Genomic DNA, 24236 nt, shown 5'->3' with positions numbered 1-24236 from the left:
CTATCGGTTACCTAAAAATGATTTCATTTCCTCACTACACCAATGTCTTGTAAAAAGCCTCTTTAAAATTTGTATTTTTTAATTCTTTCGCAAAATCCGACGGTCGCACCTGTTTAGGCCCAGAAATAGCGTAGACATCTTTCACTATATTTTATTGATGGATAAAAATATTGATCAAAGATTACATCAATTCTTCGAGTAGAGTATTTGGACACCATTTGCAGAAATTTCTTTGAAATACTCCAGAATGTTTTGGGAACCCCTTTCATAGAATGGAGAATGAAAAAACCATCAACCATCTTTTTCTACGACTTCATCTGTCTCAGAAACATTTACGTCTTTTACAAGATTATCAAGTACTATTGTATGATCAGTTATTGAGCTATCAGCTAACGTTGATGGTTGCTCAGTTGCAGATGACGACGTAGTGGGTTGTAATACACGTTCTTTGTTGAGATCGAATGCAATTTTTTTTTTAAGCCGTAAACGCTTTGTAACAACTACTGTGATATACAGAATTAGAATTATTTAATTATATTTTAATTTATAATGTTTTCTTAAGCTCAAAATTTGTCGACATTTTTCCATCGTCTCTCTTGAAAATGTCAATAATTTCTCAGTCTTTGCTGTGGCACAAAAAACAAACTTCACTAGTTCTTTTTCACTCGACATAATGTCAGAGATATTTAACGAATAACAGTTTAATTAAAAGAAAATAACATCAAGCAACACTGTGTATTTTATTAAATTCACTAAACACGAGGCATCTGTATCGAGATTCACAAACATACTGAAAACATCTGACAAAAACCGTTAGGTTGGGATTATAAGAGAGCCATCTTAGGTACAAACCCTAAATTTTTTAAGTGGTAGTAGCTATAAAAGAAAACACTATAAGCTGGAATGAGTAGAATAGTAATACATAGGAGAAAGGAAAAAGATAGCTCTCTGCAGTGTATGTATACATCTGTCCGGGTACTAGTAAAGATTTTGTTATCTACTGAGAAGTGTACTCAATAAAAACGTCTGCCGTTATTAATATAAGTTTTTAAGACTATAAAGAATAATAATCTCAATGGCAGATCCGGTCAAATACTTTCAGAATTTTAATTTTTTGAGCATTTTCGAAACTGTCTGTCATAATGTTAACCGCATGCAAATGGTCTGCCATTATTATTTTTCGATAATAATAACAATATATTTTAAGATTTCAAAACGGCAGCCGTGGTCAAATATATTTAAAATTCGTCAAAAATCAATACCTGTCTCACCTGCGCAGTACCTGGGTCCACCGCTTTGGGCTTATGCATCATGCATAGTAGGTATAGGGGCCTTAATGTACAGAAACCCAGGTCTGGTCAAATACATGCAGGTAGCCGCCCACTGGCTCTTAGACTATTACTCTCTACTTCAAAAACAGCCAATTATGCGCTTATGACGTTTGTGAAATATGTTACTTACATTGGGTTCATTAAACACTGCTATTTGGAGCGGTTCGGTAACTTAGTCACGTGGTTGGTGATATTTTGATACTTGTCACTTCTGGGGGAAGCTTCTGCATTTGTTGTGCTTTTATGACTAATGAACCTTCATCAGACACTCGTCTATTAAATACCCGCACTTATATTATTGTCATATGATGCAACAAGTTTTTTTAAAGACACTCTACTCACGAGTTTGGTTAAGTATTTATAAACGTTTTAAATATTATACTTTTTATAAGATAATTGATTCGCTGAGCGATAACTGACAAATACCAAAATAACCGACAAACTCCAAAATACTATCAATTTTTATTTCAATTTTTTATTCAGCTTATTCCCGTGTTCTTATTTCATTTGTAAACTGAGACACTGCTATAAGACAGTGGCGTTTACTGACGTACTTTCTATTTCTCTTCGGGGCAGAGTTAACCTTTTGTTTCTGTCGACTGCCGGTTTTGATCTTCTGCTTGTCGAATTAATTAACACGGTTAAATTTTACTTTTATTTAATTCGGGTTTCGAAAAGCAAGTATCCCATCGATTTTCCGTTTCAATTGCGAAATTAGTAACGTTGTTTCAAAAACCCGTTCTTCGGCCAACGTAAATATATAGGAGAGAAATAAATATTACTGTACGGGTGGCCCCGTGTATGGAAGCAAATAAAGGCGGAGTTATTTGCTTTGTATCTCCACCCAGCGTTCATACATAACGACTAATTAATATATCAAATATTTAATCCATTTCTTTCTCCCCGTTCCGTTGATATGCGACAGTTACTACGGGGCGGTTATTTCAGCGGAAGTATGTGTGTGTTTTTATTTATTTTAGCCGCTTGGGAAAATAAATAAAATGCCAATCAATGGGACAAACCGTTGAGCGTGATTAAAGGGTAAACTATAACTTGTTGTTTACTGATCACGTTCAGAGGCCGTATTTTTTGCACGGAACGCTATCCGAGGCGAGCCAATCCAAAATTCTTGACCAAAAATAATATAATATATATAATATAAATAAAATAAAATATAATATACACTTTACGTTGTTTCTGGGAAAAATACATACTTATTAAAAAAATACAATTGCACTCTATAACTTAAGTGTATTTACAAAGAATACTCTTTCGTTTTACCATGATATATATATATATATATATATATATATATATATATATATATATATATATATATATATATATATATATATATATATATATATATATATATATATATATATATATATATATAAGTATTTTTAATGTCCAAATATCTCCTGAATTAGAATTGAAATATTGAAATTTTGACAAAAACTAAGGAACGCTTTGTTTAAAAGACCAAAGAAACTCTTTTGTTAATTATAAGTTTTATAAGCCCTTCTTCAATGAATTTTGTGCCAAGCGCAATTTTATATTTTGGCTTAACAAAAATTATCCAGACCAACCATTTAATAAGCATAAGAATAACAGTTTTCTGACTCTAGGCAATAAATATATGTTTATTTGGTTACTATGGTAATGTTACGATTTTCTTAACTCAAACTTACTGTGTGTAGATGTAGTTATCATTAAATTGTGGCTGAACAGGTTCATGTACTTGCACATATTCAACTTTTTATCCTTCCTAAACATTTTATTCATATTAATAATAAAAATGTGCGTTTAGTAAAATATTACATTTATTTATGACAATAAAAATATGCGCGTGTGTTATTCTGTGTTACTTGTTGCTAAAACGCGACGTGTTACGGGAAGACCTTCTTTTGGTATCTTTTTCACATATTTTGTCTTTTACAATATTACTCAGATATGCAGGAATTTGCTGCTGTGGATCTTCCGTTCGCAATTCAGAGAGTAATTTCTCATGTGCACCTAAAGTAGATCGCCATTTTGTTATCCAAATCTCTCTACGCTTTTTGTCACTTTCCTTTTTCATTGTTGGTTTTTTGACCGAATATATGCCACAACCCCAGCAGCCACGTGCTGAGACTCATTTTTTCTCAACTTCTTCTTGATGTGCCGTATCCGTTTTTACCGAATGTTAGGAATCATGTTGGCTATCAGTACTTTATTTACCGCTGTCCTAAACAGCGTATTAGTTGATTGTCCGAACCACTGCACTGTGGTAGGTTTTTCAGCCAAGATGTTCTTCTTCCTGGACCTCGTCTTCCCCAGTCTTGATCTTGACGATCAAATATTGAATGTTTCAGGAGGTTTGAGAATTTCTTAATCTTGATGTTAGCAATGATTTCTTTATTTTTCTTCATTCAGTCCATGACTTCTATGTTAGTGACCCGATCTATCCAACGTATACTCAGCCTTTTTAAGAAAGTCTCTGTAAGGGCCCAAGATTCTACCCCATACAACAGGATTGAGAATACTTAACATCGGACCATTCTCACTCTACATATATATGAACCTTGCTCATGCTTGTTCAATCCTGGATTTTATTTACAGTGAATGGTCGCAGTCATCGCTTAATAATTGTACCAGATATTTAATCCTTTTGACCCTTTCACATTTACTTTGACCGATCCACAGTTCTGCATGAATATTCGGTTCTTTATTACAGCCATAAGTTTGGTCTTTTTGATGTTAAGTTTAAGATCGTAACGGTTGCATGAAACTATTACCTGATCTAGGAAAGTCCTTTAATATTATCTGCCAGTAGAACAGAATCTCAAGTTGTTTATTATTACCCCATTCATTTTTATTCTTTCGTCGATATTTTCTAAAGCTTCTTGGAATTTGTGTCCAAGTATAAATTGAAAAGCAATGGCGACAGAATACAACCCCGACTTACCCCTCTTTTGGTTCATTTTTTCGTGTTTCACTGTTAATCGCTTTCTCGTCATAAAGCAAATAAATACATCGCAGTTCATATCTCGAGATCTTTGAATTTGAACTTGAATGCTGAACAGAGCCTCCCTTGTACCTAGGCCCTTACGGAATCCAAACTGAGTATCTTCAAAGTTTTCCTCAATTTTGGGGTAAATTCTTTAATGTATTATTTTTAGAAACAATTTTAACACATTACTCATCAGACTTATGGTGCGGTGTTCATTGCAATTTCTAGCCTTTGCTGACCTAGGAATCGGAATAAACGTCGACCAGTCAGATGGTATATTTGCTTTATCGTATATTAAATTAAACAACTTAACTAATAATGCAATTGCTTTCCCTCCCAATATTTTTAGTATCTCAGTTGGGATTTGGTCTGATGCTGCTAATTGCTAATTTAATAGCTCTCCGTATTTCGTCTTTGGTAATTGGTGGTCCAGTTATGTTTTGTTGTACGCCATGATCTGCGTTTTGCTCATCTTCAAATAGCTCTTCAATATACTCTATCCATCTTTTTAGTTTTTGCTCTGTTTCTACAATTAAACTTCCATTTTTGTCCATTATTGTATCCTGTAATTGCTTTAACTTTCATACTCTTCAATCTCTGAACATTCGTTGCAGAAGTACACCTTCTTATTTCGTCTCATTTCTCGGACTTTCTGTTGTCTTCTGTCTTCCAAATTGCCAGAGTAATTTGCCGCAGTAAATATTAAAACAATTATTCGTGAAAAAAGCTATCATAAGTTACTTACAAGTGACAAAAGCAAAGGTTCGCTCACAATTGATATTTTATTCTGTAAATTTTGACTTGGCGGAGGCTTTCTTGGTGATCGTCGATAACGATGTTAAAATGGCACGTTTCACCTTTCAACCATCGACATTCCCATTTTCGACTCGTAAATAGAGAGCGACAAAGTATAATAAACATATAAAACGAAAACAAATCGTTTCCGTTTAATCACTTAGCCCGTAATCACCGTAACAACATCAAATGGCCCGCGCTGGGCGGACACAAAACAAAGAAAAACCTCACTCGCATTCTAAAATCGCATTTCCCTCAATCAGTTTCCACATTTCCTTCCACGTATACTGCGCCGCTTCGTCCTCGTATCTCGTAAAATTGCATATTTCTATTTCGGTTAATTTCGTCGGACTCGAACCGAACGAACGCTGGACGGTACGGTCTCCCTTAATTCACTCACCGGCCGCTCAAAGAAACCAAATAAATCCGTCATAAAAACGACATAATATCGTCGGATGCGGCGCGGGGATTTTTTTACATTAATTTTCCGTTTTTAAACGCATTTTGCCGTATGTCGACATGCATAGACGTACCGGGTAGGCACATTATTAGGGACCTGTACCTTTTCCCAGGAACTTCCGATTTTAGAAAAAAAAGTTTATATAGGTTTAAATTAAATTTTTAAATTATTTATTTTTTATGTATACAGGGCTACAGGGCATTAGTTTGAAAATTTTAAACGGAACACCCTACATATTTTGGTATTTTTTTTGCCAAAAATAAAGGTAACTTATAGATACTACTTATTCGAATTTTGTGTAGTTTAGACAGACATTGGGATTATATATTTTTTTATGCAAAATTTGTTCTTAGTAAATATGGTGTCCCTCCATATGGACTACAGCTTCTCTAATACACCTCTGTATTTCATTTACTGTGTTGCATCTTTAAAAAAAAGTCAGTGGATCTGGATTTCGAGGTGGCCACCAGATATTTCCATTTTGACCTATCCAAATATTGTAATTTTGATTTAAAAATTCAGCAATATCGTTTCCCCGGTGGTATGGAGCGCTATCTTCACAAGCCGGTATTTCGTTTACTATTAATGGTTGTATTTCATTTCTGGGAATATTTGAATATCGTTTAGAGTTTAAGTTTTCATTAAAGAAAATTGGCCCTATAACCCTTGATCCGTATATTCCGTACCACACTTTAACAGATCGTCTACCTTGTCGTTTTATTTCCAACACCCTTTTCTTATTTTTATCACTCCAGTAATGTGTGTTGTTCCGTTCCTCTAGAGGCTACCATGTTGCCTAAACTTTGCATAAATTTTTCGAAATAGCTTCTTCTTGGGACTGGACTTTTCGAATTCGACAGAAAACATTCAAGAATATCTATTTTTTCTGGCACCGTATACATAATAATATGGCTCTATTAAAATCACATCTGTAAACTGACTCTTAATTATAACGTCACTTAAAACAATTATAAGCACTTATTTGGCTACCACATCCTACTAGGGTAAAAGGTCATTTTTGTCAAAATGTGGTTTAAAAATAAGTTTCAGAACTAACAACACAATAGGAAAATTTTTAAAAAAGAATAAAACAAAATGTCCAAGATCTCAAAAATCAGGTATCTACAGGTTGAAATGCGGATTTTGTCCTAAAATTTATATTTGACAAACAGGCACATTAATGAACACAGAAACGCATTAACGAACATAAAAGAGCGTTTAAAAACAATAGTCTAGATTCTAATTATGCTACACACTTAAACACAGAAACAAACATTTTTGACGACAATTTTATATTTTACGTACAGCCACAAAAAGTAGAAAAATAAATTTATTGGAAGTCATGGAGATTAACAAAATGAGACATTCAAATGTATTGCTTAACGATCAATTAGATTTAATTAAGTTTTTATTGTCATTTTTCGGTATATATAGTAGTAGGTAGTTTGCAAACATTACATTTGATAAAGACACGGTATTGTCGAAACAATTGTCACGTTAAAATATATAATTTCTTCAGAATCTGAACTTTTAGTTCTTATTTATTTTGTTAAATGGATTTTCATCAAGTATAAGCCACCTCAGTTCAAGTTTCAAGTGAACATCATCTAAGGTAAACGCAAACTCCTTTAAAGTCGTTAGCATTAGTGGACCAACAATTTTTAAATTAATTGAAGTGGTATTGAACTAGAAAATTGAGAATCTGAAAATATTGATAATTCAGTCTCGGATTACTAGAACGGCCTGTGGAACAATGTATTAGTATAGTTCAATAATTATTATCGCGACCGACGAAACTTGGAACGTCATTAATAATCGCGATCTGTCCCATAAGCCATTAACAATACAAAGAATATACAATAGACCTATAAAGTGAATTTATGCCTGCAAATTTAAACAAAATATAAGCCAATATCAATATCGGTTAATTTATGAAAGTGCCACAAATTTAGTAGCAACAATTATGCGGCACGAACATGTATGTTGTGTATTTTGTATTAATTAATAATGCACGCGATATAGGTGGATCATGATGTTATACTCAAATAATGGTAGTATCGGTGTGTTTGTCAACTACAATTGTCCGGCTCTGGATACGATAAATAATTGATGTTCTGTGCATGTCGGAATCAGATTTATTAATCGCGTAGGCCCTTGTACTGCGATCAGTGTTGGCCGGCGCCATTGTTAATCAAGGACAACGCAACGTGACCCTAAAATGTCGAAGGGTTTTTTCTTTTGCAGCGTCGGTTGCATGCCATCGTCACTGTTTATACGCGGTCTGTCAAACAATAATAATTTTTTGATTTTTTTTCAAAAATATCTGATTGATTCCGTCAAAAATTGGAGCAAATTTCCACCTTTAGCCCATGTTGTTCTTTAAGATTTAGAAAAACACACATACGATTTGAAACAAAAAAGAAAGGTAAAGGAAATAGCTACAAAGAGTGGTACATTTACTTTTAGAGTGGAGTGGAAAAATCAAAAGGGGCCCAATACTGGTGTGACTATTGCAGTAAAGAAAAAGATGGAAAAATATATAACAGACTGGAACCCAATAGATGAAAGGATCATAACGGTTGATATGAAAATAAATGGAAGACAAATTAAACTATTGGGCATCTATGCCCCACGAATGACTCAGATGCAAACAAAAAAGCCATGTTCTTCGATAAACTACAAATAGTTAGGCGACTTAAACGGAAAAGTCGGCAAGGCTCTTGACAGCAAAAGAATCGGACAACACAAAGAAAATGTAGTCAATGGAAACGGAACTAAGGACCTAAAGAACTAAGGAGCATAAGGACATACACAAATATAAGTGGTTGATTAATAAAAGTAATGAAACAAGACGGTTCCATAATACCCTACGATGTAAATGCCATGAAATGGAAGTAAGAGGCTTCAACGAAGGAGACTTTAATGACAGGAGACGCTGGAATAGGGGATGCGAGAAGCGACACAATGTTGTAAACAACTCGCCATGATGATGATGATGACGAAAAAGGTTAACAAATTGAAGAGTTGATAGCCACTGCCAATGGTTCCTATTTTTCTCTTCTTTTTCATCAGAAGCAATTCCAAGGGAATGCAATTTGTCATACGTGTATTCCATAGCAAACCATTTTGACAAGCGAGCAACAGTCTTGGTGCTTGTAAAACATCTTTATTGGTTAATTGATCGATTTGTTGAGGGTAACGGGCTTTCCGTTTATGATTGGCCATGATAGACCATTTATCGTGTGCTGGACTATACAGGGGAATGTACTACATTCGCAACATTTTACGGACGATCAGGTTATTTTTGTGCAATAAAAAGAAGACATGGAGTATTTGGTCAAAAAGGTGAAAGAAGAGGAATACAAATTGGGGAGATTTAAAATAAATACGGGTAAAACTGAAAACAACATATTGCAGATTTAGATTTGCGAAATTGTGCTTGTTTAAGAGATATAAAGCCATAAGTAACACGATTAAGAGAAGCTGGAATAGAGCCCATGACAACACCGACAGGCTTCAAGAACCGAAAAAATAAGAACTGCAAAAATATAGCAACGAATGGGAGCAAAATATTCAATAACAAAGAAACTAGAAAAAAGAGCACTGCAATTCAAGAACACAGGTGGCCAAAACAAATACCGAAATTGGGGCCTCTGGACCTCATTAGACGTAAATAGCGACATGACAGTACGGGCCTGGAATAGTACAAGAAGACAAGAACGACGAACTCGTCTTTTGCGTCCAGTGTCCGTACGGGCTGCTAAATTTTAGACTAATTGCATGGGAGCGGCTTATGACGCTGCCGCCGACCGTAACATTGTTTAACCTGGTACAAAATGATTAATCTATGAAAATGAAACCAAAATAATTGTGATTAGATCGGACACGAAATACAAAACCAAATTATCTTTTAGTTTTACAAAGTCGACAGCTTGAAAAACTCGACGTAAAATTGAAAAATAAAAATAAAACGATACACTCCGGTCTCGATGGTTATCTGTCTTCATTAAAAGGAAAACTATAAAAAGTACAGAGCGGGCGATGGTCGGCACTTAATGTTTTTAGATATTTTTATTAGAAACTACATTAACATACAGAGCGCAAAGAAATAATTGATGAGGGTGAGACTAATGTGTTTGTTCGCTTTATTTAAATAGCTTTAATATATATGTATATATCGAATAGTATGATTAACGAGGTCGAAAGCAATTAAAAACGTAATTCCTATATTTCTACTTGTTTACTTTGTCAAGTCAATAGTTATGTCTTGTTTATTTTACCATAAAGGAATGGTCGGCGCTTTTTAAATTTCCCGTGAAATTTACCAATTGCACGAAAGCAGTTTCATAGTCGTCTGGCAGTATATTTCATCTGTTTTTTTTTTTTGATGCGATAGTAAAGTCGAAAATAATTCCGAGCTGCATCGTTGCCAAATTTAATTTTCGTAACTTAGAGAAATTGTGCAAAATCTGGCAACACGTGTGGCCAGTGCCCCCTATTGGTATTGGTATTGAAGGGGGGCGCCCTCGCGGGCGTCCAAGCACTTAGGCCACCAGATGGGCCCGTTGTTCCCCCAGATCGCTCAAGAGGGCGTCCAGAATGCCGCCCCTCCTATAGAAGGTCAGCAACTCCTTTAGCCCAATACTGTGCACTGAGTGCGGATCGATCAGGGCCGTTCCGGAAACTCCCAATCTTGCCCATGTCAAAGCAGGGCACTCGGTGAGCAGATGATACGGGGTCTCCTCCCCTTCCAGGCACCACCTGCACTCCGGGTCGTTTCCAATGCCTAGGAAGCAAAGATGCCTCCTAAGCCTGCAATGTCCTGTGTAGGCCCCTGTTAGTGCTCTACACTCTCTTCTGGTCAGTCTAAGCAGCTCCCTGGTCCGAGGAAGGGCGGGCCCATCCATCATAAACCTCACCTGCCTCATTCCCGGAGCAATTCTCCAGCCCACCGTGGCCCGGTCTCTCGCCCAGGCTTCGAGAGCTCCCCGCCTCATACACAGGGCGATCCCCAAGCGGGGCTCTGGTCCCATATGCCCACGCGAGGAGCCCTCCCTGGCTAAGGCGTCCGTTGCCTCATTGCTCAGATGCCGATGTGACCCGGGACCCAGACCAACGTGACCTTCCTCTCCTCAGCCACTCTCCTCAGTACCCCTTTGTACTCCTTTATCAACAAGGAGCGCGTATGCACTGACTTGAGCGCCATAAGTGCAGCCCTACTATCCGAGCAGAAGAAGACCCTCCTGCTTCCGTGGTTGAGCCGAAGCACCTCTCTGACCGCCATCAATAAAGCGAAAATTTCCGCCTGAAACTCAGTGCAGTACTGACCCAGAAGGACCGACAAGCTCGATCCCGTTGTCTCGCAGTACGCTCCAGCTCCGGCCAGATCTCCCATTCTGGACCCGTCCGTGTACCAGACAAGTCCATCCCAGGAGCCGAATCTGCCCTCTCTCCACTCTTTCCTTGATGGGAAGAGAAAGGTCCATTTGTCAAAGAAGGTCATCTCGAGGATCATGACGTCACTCGGCATGCCCATGACCCCGCGATCCCCGCGCCAGCCGTTTACTGCAGCTATTAACAACAATAAAAAAATAATATCAATTTACCCACCATGTAGCAAAGCATCTCTAAGAATATCAATTCCTTGATCCAAAGAACTAAAGGATCGTCAATCAAGAGTACGATTCTTCTGAGTCACAATCACATGGAATTGACGCAAATCCATCAAAGATTTGAAATAGATCTATATCGATGTTTACCAAAATCAAAATATGCGGATTTTGACAATTGGTGTATACTCTTGTTATAAAATCAGAAAATGTTGAATCAAGATATTAATCCTTCATTTCCCGTTAATATACGCTGGTTGTGAAATAATGTAGAGAGTTATGCATCTCTTTTATCAGTGTATTTTTAAGGTCGTTCCACTTCGGGTTACATCTTGTTCCAAGGGAAGCACTCGGTCGGTATTTTTTTAACTACAAGGACTTCCAAACCTCGACCGACCCAATCTCGTTAATTAATTGCCTGAGGAATATTTAAAAACGGTAATCCCCGAGCTATCCCGAAAATCGAATTTAACCCTAACGTCGTAACACATGGCCGGTAATTGGGTCGTAGTTAAAATCTTGTTCTCTCTCCTCCTTTCGTCTCGTTTTCCTTTTATCGCTTTACCGCCACGCTGTCCGTCGCGTCGTCCGCAAGAGTATTCAATTAGATTAAATCTAAATGAAAATGATAAAGAGAGCGAAAACCGGGGCCCGTACGAAAGCTCTCTCCCCGTTTAAAACTAAACCGGCGGTCGGCCTCTGGGCATCATTTACGGCTAATTTAGAGATTGCCGGGCGTGTCACGCGATTAAAAAGGGACAGTTTTAACTGGACGCGATGTGTCCCGCTTACGGTTTCGTGTTGTGCGAAATCTTATGCGAAAAACTATCCTAGCGGCAGAATCGATCAGTTGAGAAAAGGTAAGGTGTGTTCCCAAGTATTAAGTAAGGAGGATCCTCCCCCACAACGTAGCGCTGAAATGTTTAGGACCTTTTAGATTTTTTGCCCACAATCGACACACCCTGTATATAATTCAAACAATAGAGAGAGAAACAACAATGAGAGAAATAGTGATTGTCATGTGAAAGTACATAAAAAAACTGTAACTCTTGAAGTGACCTATAATACCGTTTAAACCAATTACATATATTTTTTTACGAATTTTGATTTACGGCAAATAATTTACTCTGGAAAAGGACAATTTTCAGGGTCTTTACGATTTGGATAATTGGAAAACCCTCAACAATTTAATGTGGGTCTGGACCTCCACTTCTATGCCAAATTTGAGGTAGATGGCTGCAAATTTAGGGCACTTATTTTTATTGTTGCATGGAATATCGCGAACACCCTGTACAATAGGTGAAGACCTTAAATACAAAAGTTTTAGTCACTTATGCCGGCTATATCGTCATATCTGATATCTTGCATATAATCTTTTATAGTCAATTTTCATTAACAGGGGAACCCGTTTTCCAGTTTGAATATGTTTGAAAAATTGTTGGGAATAAAAGTTTATGGACCAGAATATTCTGCGTCTTGTCGTTCAAAAATTTGTTCGCTCGCACAAACAGTTTTCGAGAAATAGTTTTTTTCTTGGACCCTAGCAAACGCGATTATTTTTTTTTAGTACTGCCCGACGTCCGCCGAGCCCCAATAGGCTTCGTCAGGAAACCAAAATCTATTTGTTTGCCAAATTTGAAGTCCATAGCTTCAAATTTCGGACACTTAGCGTGTTTCATACCAATGTGCAAAAACAGTCGTAGCTCAAACCGTTCTAAAGTCGTGGCCAATGAATGATGCGTCTACATAGAAACGGAGAACGGACAGACATTGAAAAAAAATTCTTTTTCTACCCTGATCATCCCTGTACCAACGATGGTACCCTAGGACCTATCATTGCCGAGATACAAGTTTCGTTGCTAAGCGCGTATACTTTCGATAAATTCAATTTCATCCATTTTTTCGAAAGTAATGATAATAATCGACTTTATTAATAATAATCTAAGTACGAAAAATATACAGGGCGAAGTCTAGCCTAAGGCTATTCAAACTATCAAAACTCTGGTAAACTAGAACTAAAATCTAGTTTATGTAGATAACGCATAAACTTATAAATACGCCATTATCAACTGTTCCCAATGCAATAACTATAATAACAAATTTATGCCTGCTAGCAGATACCAATGAATAAGTAAATTAAAACGAAGAAGAAAAAAGAGAACAAAATCGTATGTGTGCCGTGAGTGAGTACTACCAGAGTAATAAGTCTCTATGCGCTTGTTAAATAAATAAATTTTTGAAAATGGCTTTGAATTTTTCAACATTATTAATTATTAAATCATATGGCAAAGAATTATGAAGTTGAATGATGTTATAAGTAAAACTTTTTGTCCTGCCGTTCTGTGTTTCGGTATTAGCTTGAATTTATTTGTAAAAGTACGAAAATATTTTTTTGAAATTTTTTCCAATGGTAAATTTCAAACGAGAGCACCTTTTGAATGCGATATTCGTCCGACTGCCGAAGACAGGGAAAATAACGACTGGAGTAGAGTTGGGTATGTCCTTATGGTAAGAATTTTTATATCTTGGGTAAAAAATAAATTGGAGCCAAGCAGGACACCAAAGTTCCGTGCCGTTATCATCATATCATATCAAGAATCTTATTTATAGGTCGAACACGATGAAATTTTCCAAAATATTTTTGAGTGCTGCTGATAAACCTCTATAGGTTTTTTAGGTTTCTGTGAATATGTGGTTCTAACAAAATTTTTGAAAAAAATATGAATGAAATAATCGTTTTTTTTTGTGAAATAAAAATATGTCTGGTTATTTGCAAACAGATTGAAACAAAACGAGTCTTCATGTAGACAATTAACCGACATTACAAATGTAAACTAATAGTATATTTGAAGTGAAAATCGATAGGAAGATTTCAGATTAACATGAGATAAGGTTTTCAATGAATTGCATTTATAAATTAATTAGAAGTACTTATAAATTGGTATACTCCATGTATATAATTTTGAATGCGTGTCAGTTATGAATGAATATTGTTTTGGTAGTATCGAAAAAATCAATTGTTTCAGGTGCTTTGGATTTGCTGCGCCTGACAGTCGGAATTAAGACTTCGCTCATATTTTGACAGCTGTCTATTCCCTTTTCACATTTATAGGCATACCGTCGATTTAAGAAATTGTTGGGCAACTTCACACAAAGTTCACACCAGCCAAAGTTACCATTTCCGTAATAGCAAACAAACTTGCAATACAAATTCTTGAGTAAATCGAATGTAAATTTACTTAGATTTCAATACATTTTTGAATTTCTTTAAGAAACTATAGAAATGTTCTGTGGTTCCTACAGCACAAAAAGTTTTGGAAAAAGCTTTTATTTGTCAAACCACTTAGAATTACATTTTTCAAATTAACATTTAACTTTAACTTATATTTCCGTAAATATGTAATTATATTCAAATTTTTGAAAAAAATATATTAGTAAAATGTGTGTGTGTGTGTGTGTGTGTCTTTTTTTTTTAAGAGGGGGGAATCCTTTTTACGGATTCCAGGCATAGATGTTTCGCCTGGATATGTGAGACTCGACACACGACACTGAGTTATAATAAAAACTCGGCTCTAGTGCCCCTACTCACTAAACCCTAAAACCTCTTATCTTCTATCCTCTCATCCCCCGCGGATCCGCCTTTTAGGTATTACATCGCAGAGGGGGGAATTAGCTGCAGCTCTTCCTTCTGGTACCTAAGATTTTATATCTTCTTCTTTCGTCTAGTGGCATTTGTTCTTCTCCCTTCAATAGAAGCGAACGCCTTCTACTGATGCTGCTATAAAGCCTGCATTGTTGTTGTCGACTGCGTTCTGGAAAGGGAGCTTACCACATGATCAAACGACAGCTTTCGATGTGCTGTCACATTCCCACGGTTGATTAGTTAGATGTTTGTACGGCTCAGTTATTAGTGCTATGTCTAGCTCTAATTCTCGTACGGATTGGATGAGCAGGTCATGCGCCGCCTCACAATGGTTGAGATTGAGCTGCAGTATCTTCATGTTTGTTTCTGAGTCAATTTCTGGAGCGCCTCCTGAAATACCGGGCATCTGTGGGTGCCGGCATGATGAGCCACATCCTTCACTCCTTGCTGTTCAGCACATATTACACACTTTGCAGAATTTTTAGAGTCAGTGACACGGTGCCCTTCTTGTCCATATCTGATGCAGAGTTTAGACCGGTCTACTTGGCTTAATCATTGAGGTCCAATATGTCCAAAGTGCCATTTAAAGCATTGGACTGGTTTTCTAATTGCTCTTATTTTGCAATTGACCCAGCCAATCCTTATTTTGCCATTTCCATTTAATAGTTTCGACGCGGCAGTTACTGATAGGGTTACTGTAGCGATTTGAGTACCTCTGTAGGCCTTACGGATCTTGATTGCTTCTAATGATATATCACAGCTATCTCCAACTTCCTTTTGAAGGGCGGCCTGAATGTCCGTCTTTGTAGTGTCGTCATCAATGTCAAGGTTTTCGATCGTCTCCTGTGGCTCTTTACATATTACTTTGGCTTCTTTCAGAATGTCCGCAATAGTCTTTCTCAATGTTTGGCCTTTGTCGGTGCTTAGCATATCTCCAGCGTTGGTCTTATAGATCTTCTGGACAGTACCGCGGACCTGTTCATCAGGAACATCCTGTTTAATTCGACGCAGGATCTCGGCGTACTTTACCTTCTATGTTGGACGGATGATAAGAGCATCTGGTCTGATGCATTTTCGCGGTTTCTTTCTCTTTGTTTCCGGATTGAGCTTTTTTGTCGATTCCTTTGTAAGCTGGTCTCTGCTTTGCCTCCTCTTCTCCTTGGATTGAACATTCTGCCACTCAGTCACCTCTTTTTTTCCAGCGTTCTTCACAAATTGGCTGATCGTTAGGTCAAGCGAAGATCGATCTTTTCTCTTACCTGGTTTGTTGCTAGTTTCATTTTTGTCGTCTGAGACTTATTCACCGTCACCTTCGGCTCCGGTGTCCATTGGTTCTTCATTCATGACAGCTACTTGAATGCTTCTCTCCGGTGTAGTGCGAGAAATGTGTCGTATTGTTAAACGCCATTCTTCATCGAGTTTTTTGATTCTCTGGAGGGCCTTCGTTACGCTGGTCGTCTTGGTCTTATTCTCCTTGTGGATATTGACCATAGATTAGACGAACTCATTTAACTCGTTGGTCAGCTTTCTTTCTTTTTCAGCTTTTATTTGTCAAACCACTTAGAATTACATTTATCAAAGTAACATTAGGTACTTACACTTAGTGAAAAACTAATATGATCATACATACATATTAATATATGTATCAATATGTAATTCTAACAAAATTTTTGACTTTGAATTATAGTGTTCATGTAGACAATCAGCGGACATTATAAGTATACTATACTGTGTGTTGCGAGTTCTACGGCATATACTATGTAGTTATATTTGAAACGTAAGTGGATAGGAGGATGTCAAATTATTAATAATAAGTAAGGTTTTTAGTAAAATCTGTGTATAAATTAATTAGAACTCCATGTACGAGTTGGTTATGAGTGATTAACGAATATTGTTTTATAATTTTTACATCCTTTTGTTGTCATCATTCAGTTGGTAGTAACGAAAAAAATCGATTGTTTCAGGTGCTTTGGATTTGCTCCGCCTCACGGTCGACATTAAGACTTTGCTCTACGGGTAAGTAAAATAAAATGAGAGAGAGAGATTTTTGCATCACCTGCGCCGCGCCACCGCGATATACCATTGATTTTATTACTCGAATTTGAATAAATGCCTTTTCTATGTAAATTTAATTTTTATACATCTGATTCGGTAAAGCGCTGTAAAATGTAAAACGCCCATTGTCCTCGCGACGCAATATAGAAAGTCGCTTATTATTACGCACATTTTACTACGTTCGCCTTACCCGCCCGATACATATCGGCGTAATATGGGTTTTATTGCTACTGAAAATAGCGGCACGATGGTCTCACGGACTGAGACGGAACGTAGGTGCTAAAAGTTTTTGTTAATGGGCGCCTTGAGAAACTGTACCTAACGAATCAAATTGCGATAAGAATGGGAATGTTGTTTCCTGCGTTTTGTTTAGTATTTTTTTAAAGTAATTTTTGCGCTCTACCAGAAGACATGAGTACATTTCAATATGCACGTACTTATTCAACAGTCCAGAGATTGGCTTCTATTGAAAATGATTTAACTGCTTTAAATTTAATTTTTCCAAATTTCTTATCAATTTTTGGTGGCACAGGTGAAAAATATTAAAATAGGGGGATTATTTAACACCATACATCTATTTTTTTGTAACTATAAAGCAAAGGATTTTTGGAAAAATATCTTTACGAAAATTTTGAAAGTGAGTTCGTTTTTTTTTTTTTAAATATTTTAAAGAAAAAACAAATGCAGGTGGATTTAAATCTGCTCATTTGTAAACTTTTAGGTAAACTATAAGACTGTCATGTTATCTAATTTCTTTATGTGAACCTCTGCAATGCGGTATTGAGATATTTACTTAATAAATAATTTGCAAAGAAACGGTTTTATTGGAATTTTAACGCTGTTTATTATCAAACGTTCTGCCAAATAATTAAAACTGATTTCTATTCATATATCAAAATTATCTCATAAACTAAACCAAAGCAAAGCTAGACTAACCAAAACTAAATGGAGAGGTTCTTGAAACACAAACTATCATCTATTAAAATCTAATTATATATGAGAAATTCACCATAGTCGTTGACAGACAAATGTTTTACTAACCAGATTGAAAATGTGAAGATAAAATATTATTCATGTGAAATTTTGAAGAAATGTTCTTATTATATACGACGACGTACTAAAAACATTTCTACAAAACGAAGTTTACGTTTGTGCAGATGTTTGTCAATGCAATACGTACACCTTCCCTACTTAATTTCACACCTTGTTTAATGAGAAGAGATTTAAAAATAAAAATTCAATACCACTATGCAGCACGGGCGGAAAATCCTACATACGCAAGGAAATCTCGAAGTTACAACTAGTCAAAATTAGGTAGCTTCTTGGTTGTCGCACCTTTTCAGCTGGAAAGAAATGTTGCTCTACGAAGCTACGTCTAGTGTCGGTAAGAACCCGCACCATTAAATCTCTAATTAAAGAACATTAAAAGCCTCGTTGGTCATGAATATTTATTGAAATGTTCCCTTAGAGAATAGAATGCTACGGGTAAAATCACCCCCCCCCCCCCGAATCAAGGAGCTATTCCTTTAATTTTAAAAGAAACCAAAACCATTCAACCATTAATTTGTGGTTTCCTTAGAAGCCGATCATTTTCCACGCTACAGTTACCTACGCGCTAAAGATTTATTCCGAAAGGAGAGGAATAAGAAGAAAGGTATAACGTTTCCAGCGAAACGTTTACACAGATCACCGGCCAAGTGTAGAAACTGAACCAAATAATAGCCGCACTATGACGCCCGCGATTTTTTAAGACTATTTTATTGTTTTATTATCGCCTATTATTTTCGATTTAAATGCCTTTTATATGTTAATTTTCTGCCGCTTCCTCCTTAACGCGCGGAAACGGAACAGATCCGATACTGATTCCTATCGCGTATAAACAGTTTGTAGTTCACGATTTAAGTCTATGTACTCGCATTTTGTGCTTTTAAATTGAACAAAAAACCACTTAGATATATACAGAGTGTTTTCAGGATAAATGAACACTAGATGTACTAACTTGGTAATAATTTGCTCACATAGAAATTTTTACTCTACCCTATCAATCTAAAATATGTTCAGTGGCGCACTGTTGTCACTTGTATCGAAAAGTAGAGATAATTTTGATTTTTAAACCAAACAACCTGTAGTTGTTTTTGTTGCCACTTTCTCATAATTTAAGAATATTGGGCAAACTGAAATTTTGGCAGCAGTTTTCTGGATACTAGTTCCCAGTAGAGCTCGCTGTTAAGTAAGAACTTCTGTGTCTTATGCGAAAGTCATTTTTGGGTAAAGTTTTCGAAATAAAAGCCAAGAAGCCAACATGGTGATTAGCGAAACGTCTGTAAGTTCGATTCAACAACCGACGCAGGAAGTTTTGTAAATAGTACTACAGTAGAATGTGGAAGTTTCTTTGAAAAATTAACGAACTAAATAATCTTATTGTATTAGAATAGGACTTGGTCGTCCCCTAGCCTAAATAAAGCATACATTAACTTTATTTTCCTAAACCTCTGACGCAGCTTTTCACCATTTTCTTTGCAACTTATTTTTTGATGCAATCTAAACGGCATATGTTATTGTTTATAAAATAGCCATATTTACATACCAACGCAATGTATCCACCCGCAAAACAATAAAATTTTATTAAAATTATAATCGCAAACTATTACCTTCTGTTATTCTATTATATCCCATGTTTTTTATTTAGTTGCTTCAGCTTTATGGAGTGAATACCCAATTCCAAGTTCTGATTAACTTAAGAACTAGCAAGTTGCCTCAAAAATGACCACATTCATAGAAGGTACAGTAAATTTTATATTAGGTTTGCAAACAATGATTTTTGTGTTCTAAAGTTTCAAGATTTTTTTGAACTTTTGCAATCGTCTGACTATAAATAAATTAGGAATGCAAATTTTGTGTCCATGGTAATTTTTTAAAGTAATTTATTTAACGTTATTTCCTTACTGCTTAAATATTTTCCCAGAGAATGATAACATGGTTATAAATAAAATGCATTAACTAATATAGTTGCTTGCTTACACACACATTTTCGCTAAGCCCACAAGAAATTTTCAATCCGGTAATTCCTGCATTTAACTGGCTGAACTGAAATTCGTAAAATCGTGGGTTAAATTAGTAAAAAATATTAACTCTCATCAATGTCAGTTTATCATTTTATATTTTATCTTTTTATTATATATTATGTAGGTATTGTTTATTGTAAATACAAGAAAAGTGGGATTTTTTTAATTTTTATAAAACAATTAAAATATCTTAAAATGATTTACGCAAATAATACACATCTCTCATTCGGCAGGTCATAAATAAATGAAATTAAAATATTTCCATTGACCGACTACTTTAAGAGATAAAAATTCAGTAGCTATAAGTATTTTAAGAAATTAAATCAAATGGTTGAAATTAAATCACAATTTGGGCCAACTTCAAAGTCGATTTTCTGGCGTACCTAATGCTGACTCGATTGTGATATACAATATTTTTCTAAATCTTCATATTGTAATGTGTAATGAGAAACAGTTTTATTTGCACAGAGCGTTTAACTCAATATTTGCCAATTTCTGTGCGAATTTCAGTCAACACTATAAGTGCCTGTCTAAGTCAATGCCTACTCCCATCTTTTCTTAGTATTTTGTTTTTTATTCACTTAATTATCTGAGTTATTAAATGAAATACAAAATTTAATGTCAAATGATTAAGTTTACCAATTTTCAAAAGGAGCTTTAAACGGCCCGACCACATACTGCAAGACTAACATCTGATATTGAATTTTAATTTGTATTCACCTTTTTTACTAATAAACTTTAATTGTTACTTTTGGAATTAAATTCCGTAATTCATTTATTCATTAATCCTGGAACAAGATGGGGCTATGCTATTCTATGCGATGCTGACTTACAGAGACACCTAATTTACATATACAATTTAAAAAATATTCCCAAATAGAAACCGCAGCTCGCGAGAAAATTAACTTTGAAATTGACCAAAACTTTTGTGGTCCGTCAATTTTCACGCAAAGTGTAGCAACAATATTTCAAAAAAAAAATCTGGAAAAACGCGGGCCGGACGCAGAGTCGACGGCGACGGGTTAACGAAATATTTAGGCGAAATTTGTTTTAGCGCGGTTTCGTCTTTTCTTTTTTTAAGACGCTAAACTTTCCTCCATTAAAGAAAACACAATTTACTTTAATGCATACAAATTTCCTTTAAAAATCGTCCGCGAACTAAACGCAATTATAAAAGATTTTTCGTTAAAATTTGCATTAAATATGGTGCTGAATATCTTAAAAGAAATTAAAAATTTTACGAATGAAATTTGCATGCATAGTGGGACTGGGCTAGTAGATTACTCTCCTTGGGCGCCTGCGTTTTCTTTTTTTTTTTACTCTCCTACCGGCTCCCATTTTAATTTTCTATTTTAATTTAATCAATATTTAGGGCAGTAAATAACGATTAAGGTTTACGGTTATCGCCGTACCCGGTCGATAAGCAAATGTCCGATAAATTTGCAAGAAAATTGCGCCTCATTTTGGGTGGGGCGCCCGGTGACGCCATTTCTAGGGAAAATAAAATCTACTTCTGTACGGACGATCATGTCAACCGATGCTAAGCTAATCGAGGAAGAAATGCGGGGTAAAGAAAAAAAATATGCTGTCTCCTTGTGCACAAATCACTTGTCTTATTTTTATAATGTATCTTTCTTACTGTAAAACATGCATTTAAGAATCGCATGTCATTAGATTGTTTTTTATTTACACCAAGTTGCACTACATCTTCTTCATTAATTGCCAAGTTTTGTAACAAACCTATTACAGGAGGTGAAGAAGACTTTTCGTGGCATTTTTTCAACGAATATTAAAGAAAAGAAGATAGAGGAGTTTTAGTCTTACACAGGATTATTCACGACACAACCGCATTTAATTGTGTAAAATTTTTACATTGCATTTTTACAGCAACAAAAACAATTTCAAGAGCCCATCAGCAAACTGCATCTCAACCACAATGCATTTCCTTTCATTATTTTATAATATTGCCCTCCATGATCTCACTTTATTTCGTATATGGTTAGCGCTCACAGTTTTCACTATTTTCATAGATTCTGGCTCCTACTCCTTCAGTTTTTGAGCTGTTGATATTCCAGATTATTTCTGTCCTTATTGGAAGTCCAGTTTTCTTCGGTTTTGATTGAACTTCAAGATAGCTGGATGTTGTCTGGTATATCTTAAAATAAACTTGAGAATTGTTAGGTATATTCGTGTGGAATTGTTTGCAGTTGTAGTTTTCTTCTGAGATTTCTTGACGTGAATTTGAAGCTTCTAAAATGTTTTCTTCTGAAACTGTCTTGAAATGAGCTTAAAAATTACTAGATATTTTCTTGCAATGACTTTTAGTCTTTTTCTTTTGGGACATCTTGAAATTAACTTAAAGGTACTTAGATGTTTTCTTCTGGGATATCTTGAAGTGAAATTAAAAATTATCAGTTATTTTCTTATGAAATTGTTTGCAATGAATTTGAAGTTATAGTTTTCTTATAGGATATTTTAAAATGCATAATGTACTTAGATTATTTCTCCTGGAATATCTTGAAGTGAACTTGAAGATACTTAGACGTTTTCTTCTGGAATATCTTGAAATGAACTTGAAGATACTGAGATGATTTCTTTTGGAATATCTTGGAATGAACTTAGTGATACTTAGATGATTTCTTAAGGGATGAAATGATGGTATTTAGATATTGTCTTCAGGAAAACCTTTAAATAAACTTACGTGAACTTGGAGACACTGAGATCTTTTCTTTTCAACATTTTTAAAACGTTCTTTCAGACTTTCCGAAACAGATTTTTAATACTTGCATAAGTTTCAGTTCCCTGTAATTGCCATTTTATCCCAAAACGTCGACCTAAGCGACAATTAAAATGGTTTTGTGCCACAGTCCGAAATTGCATCTTCGAAATCCATATGCAAATCATTCGAAATATACAATTATGCATCTATCTGGGGAAATAAACAATCCTGTATCAATACAACGCGCTAAATTGTAACATTTTAGTATGTGCACGTTCGCAGAAAGAAGTTGGCATAACAGGCGATATACATCCGCTACCAATATATCTCCCTCATTTGAATATCGGACTGAATATTTTGAATTAATTAATGATTTTGAAATTATTAGTTGCCTTCCGCAGACCCCTCGGACATTTCTGCGCTGCGCGCCGGCTCCCCACCCAATGGTCACCCTTATCATGTGTATGTGCGTGTGTTTGCTTTAAATTTTGATGGTGTTCTGTGTGTTTGGTGCTGGGCGAAGATTTTTTTTTTAATTCCATAAATTAAAAAAAAAACAGTGTATATTTGCTATTTACAAATTTGCAAAACTTTTGCAAGATAACTTAAATACAAGCAAACGCTTTAGAAAAAGTCAAATCAAGCAACTACCTGGCCGGCCTAACTATAAACTCAATGATACAGAATTCTATGACCGTGTGGTACAACATTTTGAGCTTTTCAATTTTGGTGTTATTCAGTTAAAATGTAGTTCAATGGGTTCGCAAAAAATTGAGATTTTTAAAAAATATTTGTAATAAAAAAATAACGCCATAACTGTTCTGTAACTTCTTCAAAAATAAAAAAAAGAATTAACTTTTCTTTGACACTTATTGAAATAATGCTTAATGAGAAATATTAAATAAATTTTAGTCCTTTACAATAGTTGGATTTTCAGGTATCCGTTTTGTGGTCCGCGCAGCTTGAGCAGACTGGCTAGCGGTTTCTCGCAGGACACAGGGTCCGGAAGTGGGTTTTCTGCTTGCTCGATGCGGTCTGGATGGTGACCAGGTGAAATTATTTCTGACGGGTAAGTCTTAGTTTTAGAGGAGCATCTCGTTTTTGCGAAAGCCAACCACACATGAGGGCAGAGGCTGGAGATTATTTTGTTGTACAGCCTATGGGAAGTCGATGGTAACGGCATACAGAAACTGACGTCGACATACTGATGATGACTCACGTAGTTTTCAAATTAAAGCGGCTTAAACATAAATGGTTAAAATATCTTCTAGAATAAGGTGGTCGAAACTCTATGCCGTGCTCTACCTTTTTTGACTCTGGATCAGAGGTTTTTTCGCAAAGTTTAACTTCCTTCCGTCCAATATGAAAGTAACGTAAAATACTCAAAATGACCAAGTCTAAACCCTCTTCCTCCTAGATGTCAGCTAGACTACTTATCCTCAGACCCTCAACAAATCTGAATTTCTGTAACAGTATCTACAGTAGGTCAGTGCCCAATTTTTCAAACTGAGAAGCGGCATTCTCCTAAGAATGTTAAGAATGTTATGAGAAGGCAAAATTCCAGCCC

At 35.7% G+C, this 24236-nt stretch overlaps 1 protein-coding gene across 1 annotated transcript in view; it reads left to right on the top strand.

Annotated features, from left to right (window-relative positions):
* The window catches only part of LOC132706942 (uncharacterized), a 238400-nt gene extending 214660 nt beyond the window's left edge, over positions 1 to 23740 (top strand). Inside the window, exons 4-5 of the mRNA XM_060678540.1 lie at positions 16795 to 16846; positions 23607 to 23740. Of these exons, the coding sequence (XP_060534523.1) occupies positions 16795 to 16846; positions 23607 to 23715 (161 nt within the window). The 3' untranslated portion in view covers positions 23716 to 23740. The remainder of the gene's footprint in view (positions 1 to 16794; positions 16847 to 23606) is intronic.
* Positions 23741 to 24236: the final 496 nt, after the last annotated feature.

The sequence above is a fragment of the Cylas formicarius genome, unplaced genomic scaffold (genome assembly GCF_029955315.1).
Source record: "Cylas formicarius isolate icCylForm1 unplaced genomic scaffold, icCylForm1.1 PGA_scaffold_9__14_contigs__length_23061073, whole genome shotgun sequence".
NCBI lineage: Eukaryota > Metazoa > Arthropoda > Insecta > Coleoptera > Brentidae > Cylas > Cylas formicarius.
This window is presented reverse-complemented; position numbering and strand designations above follow the sequence as displayed.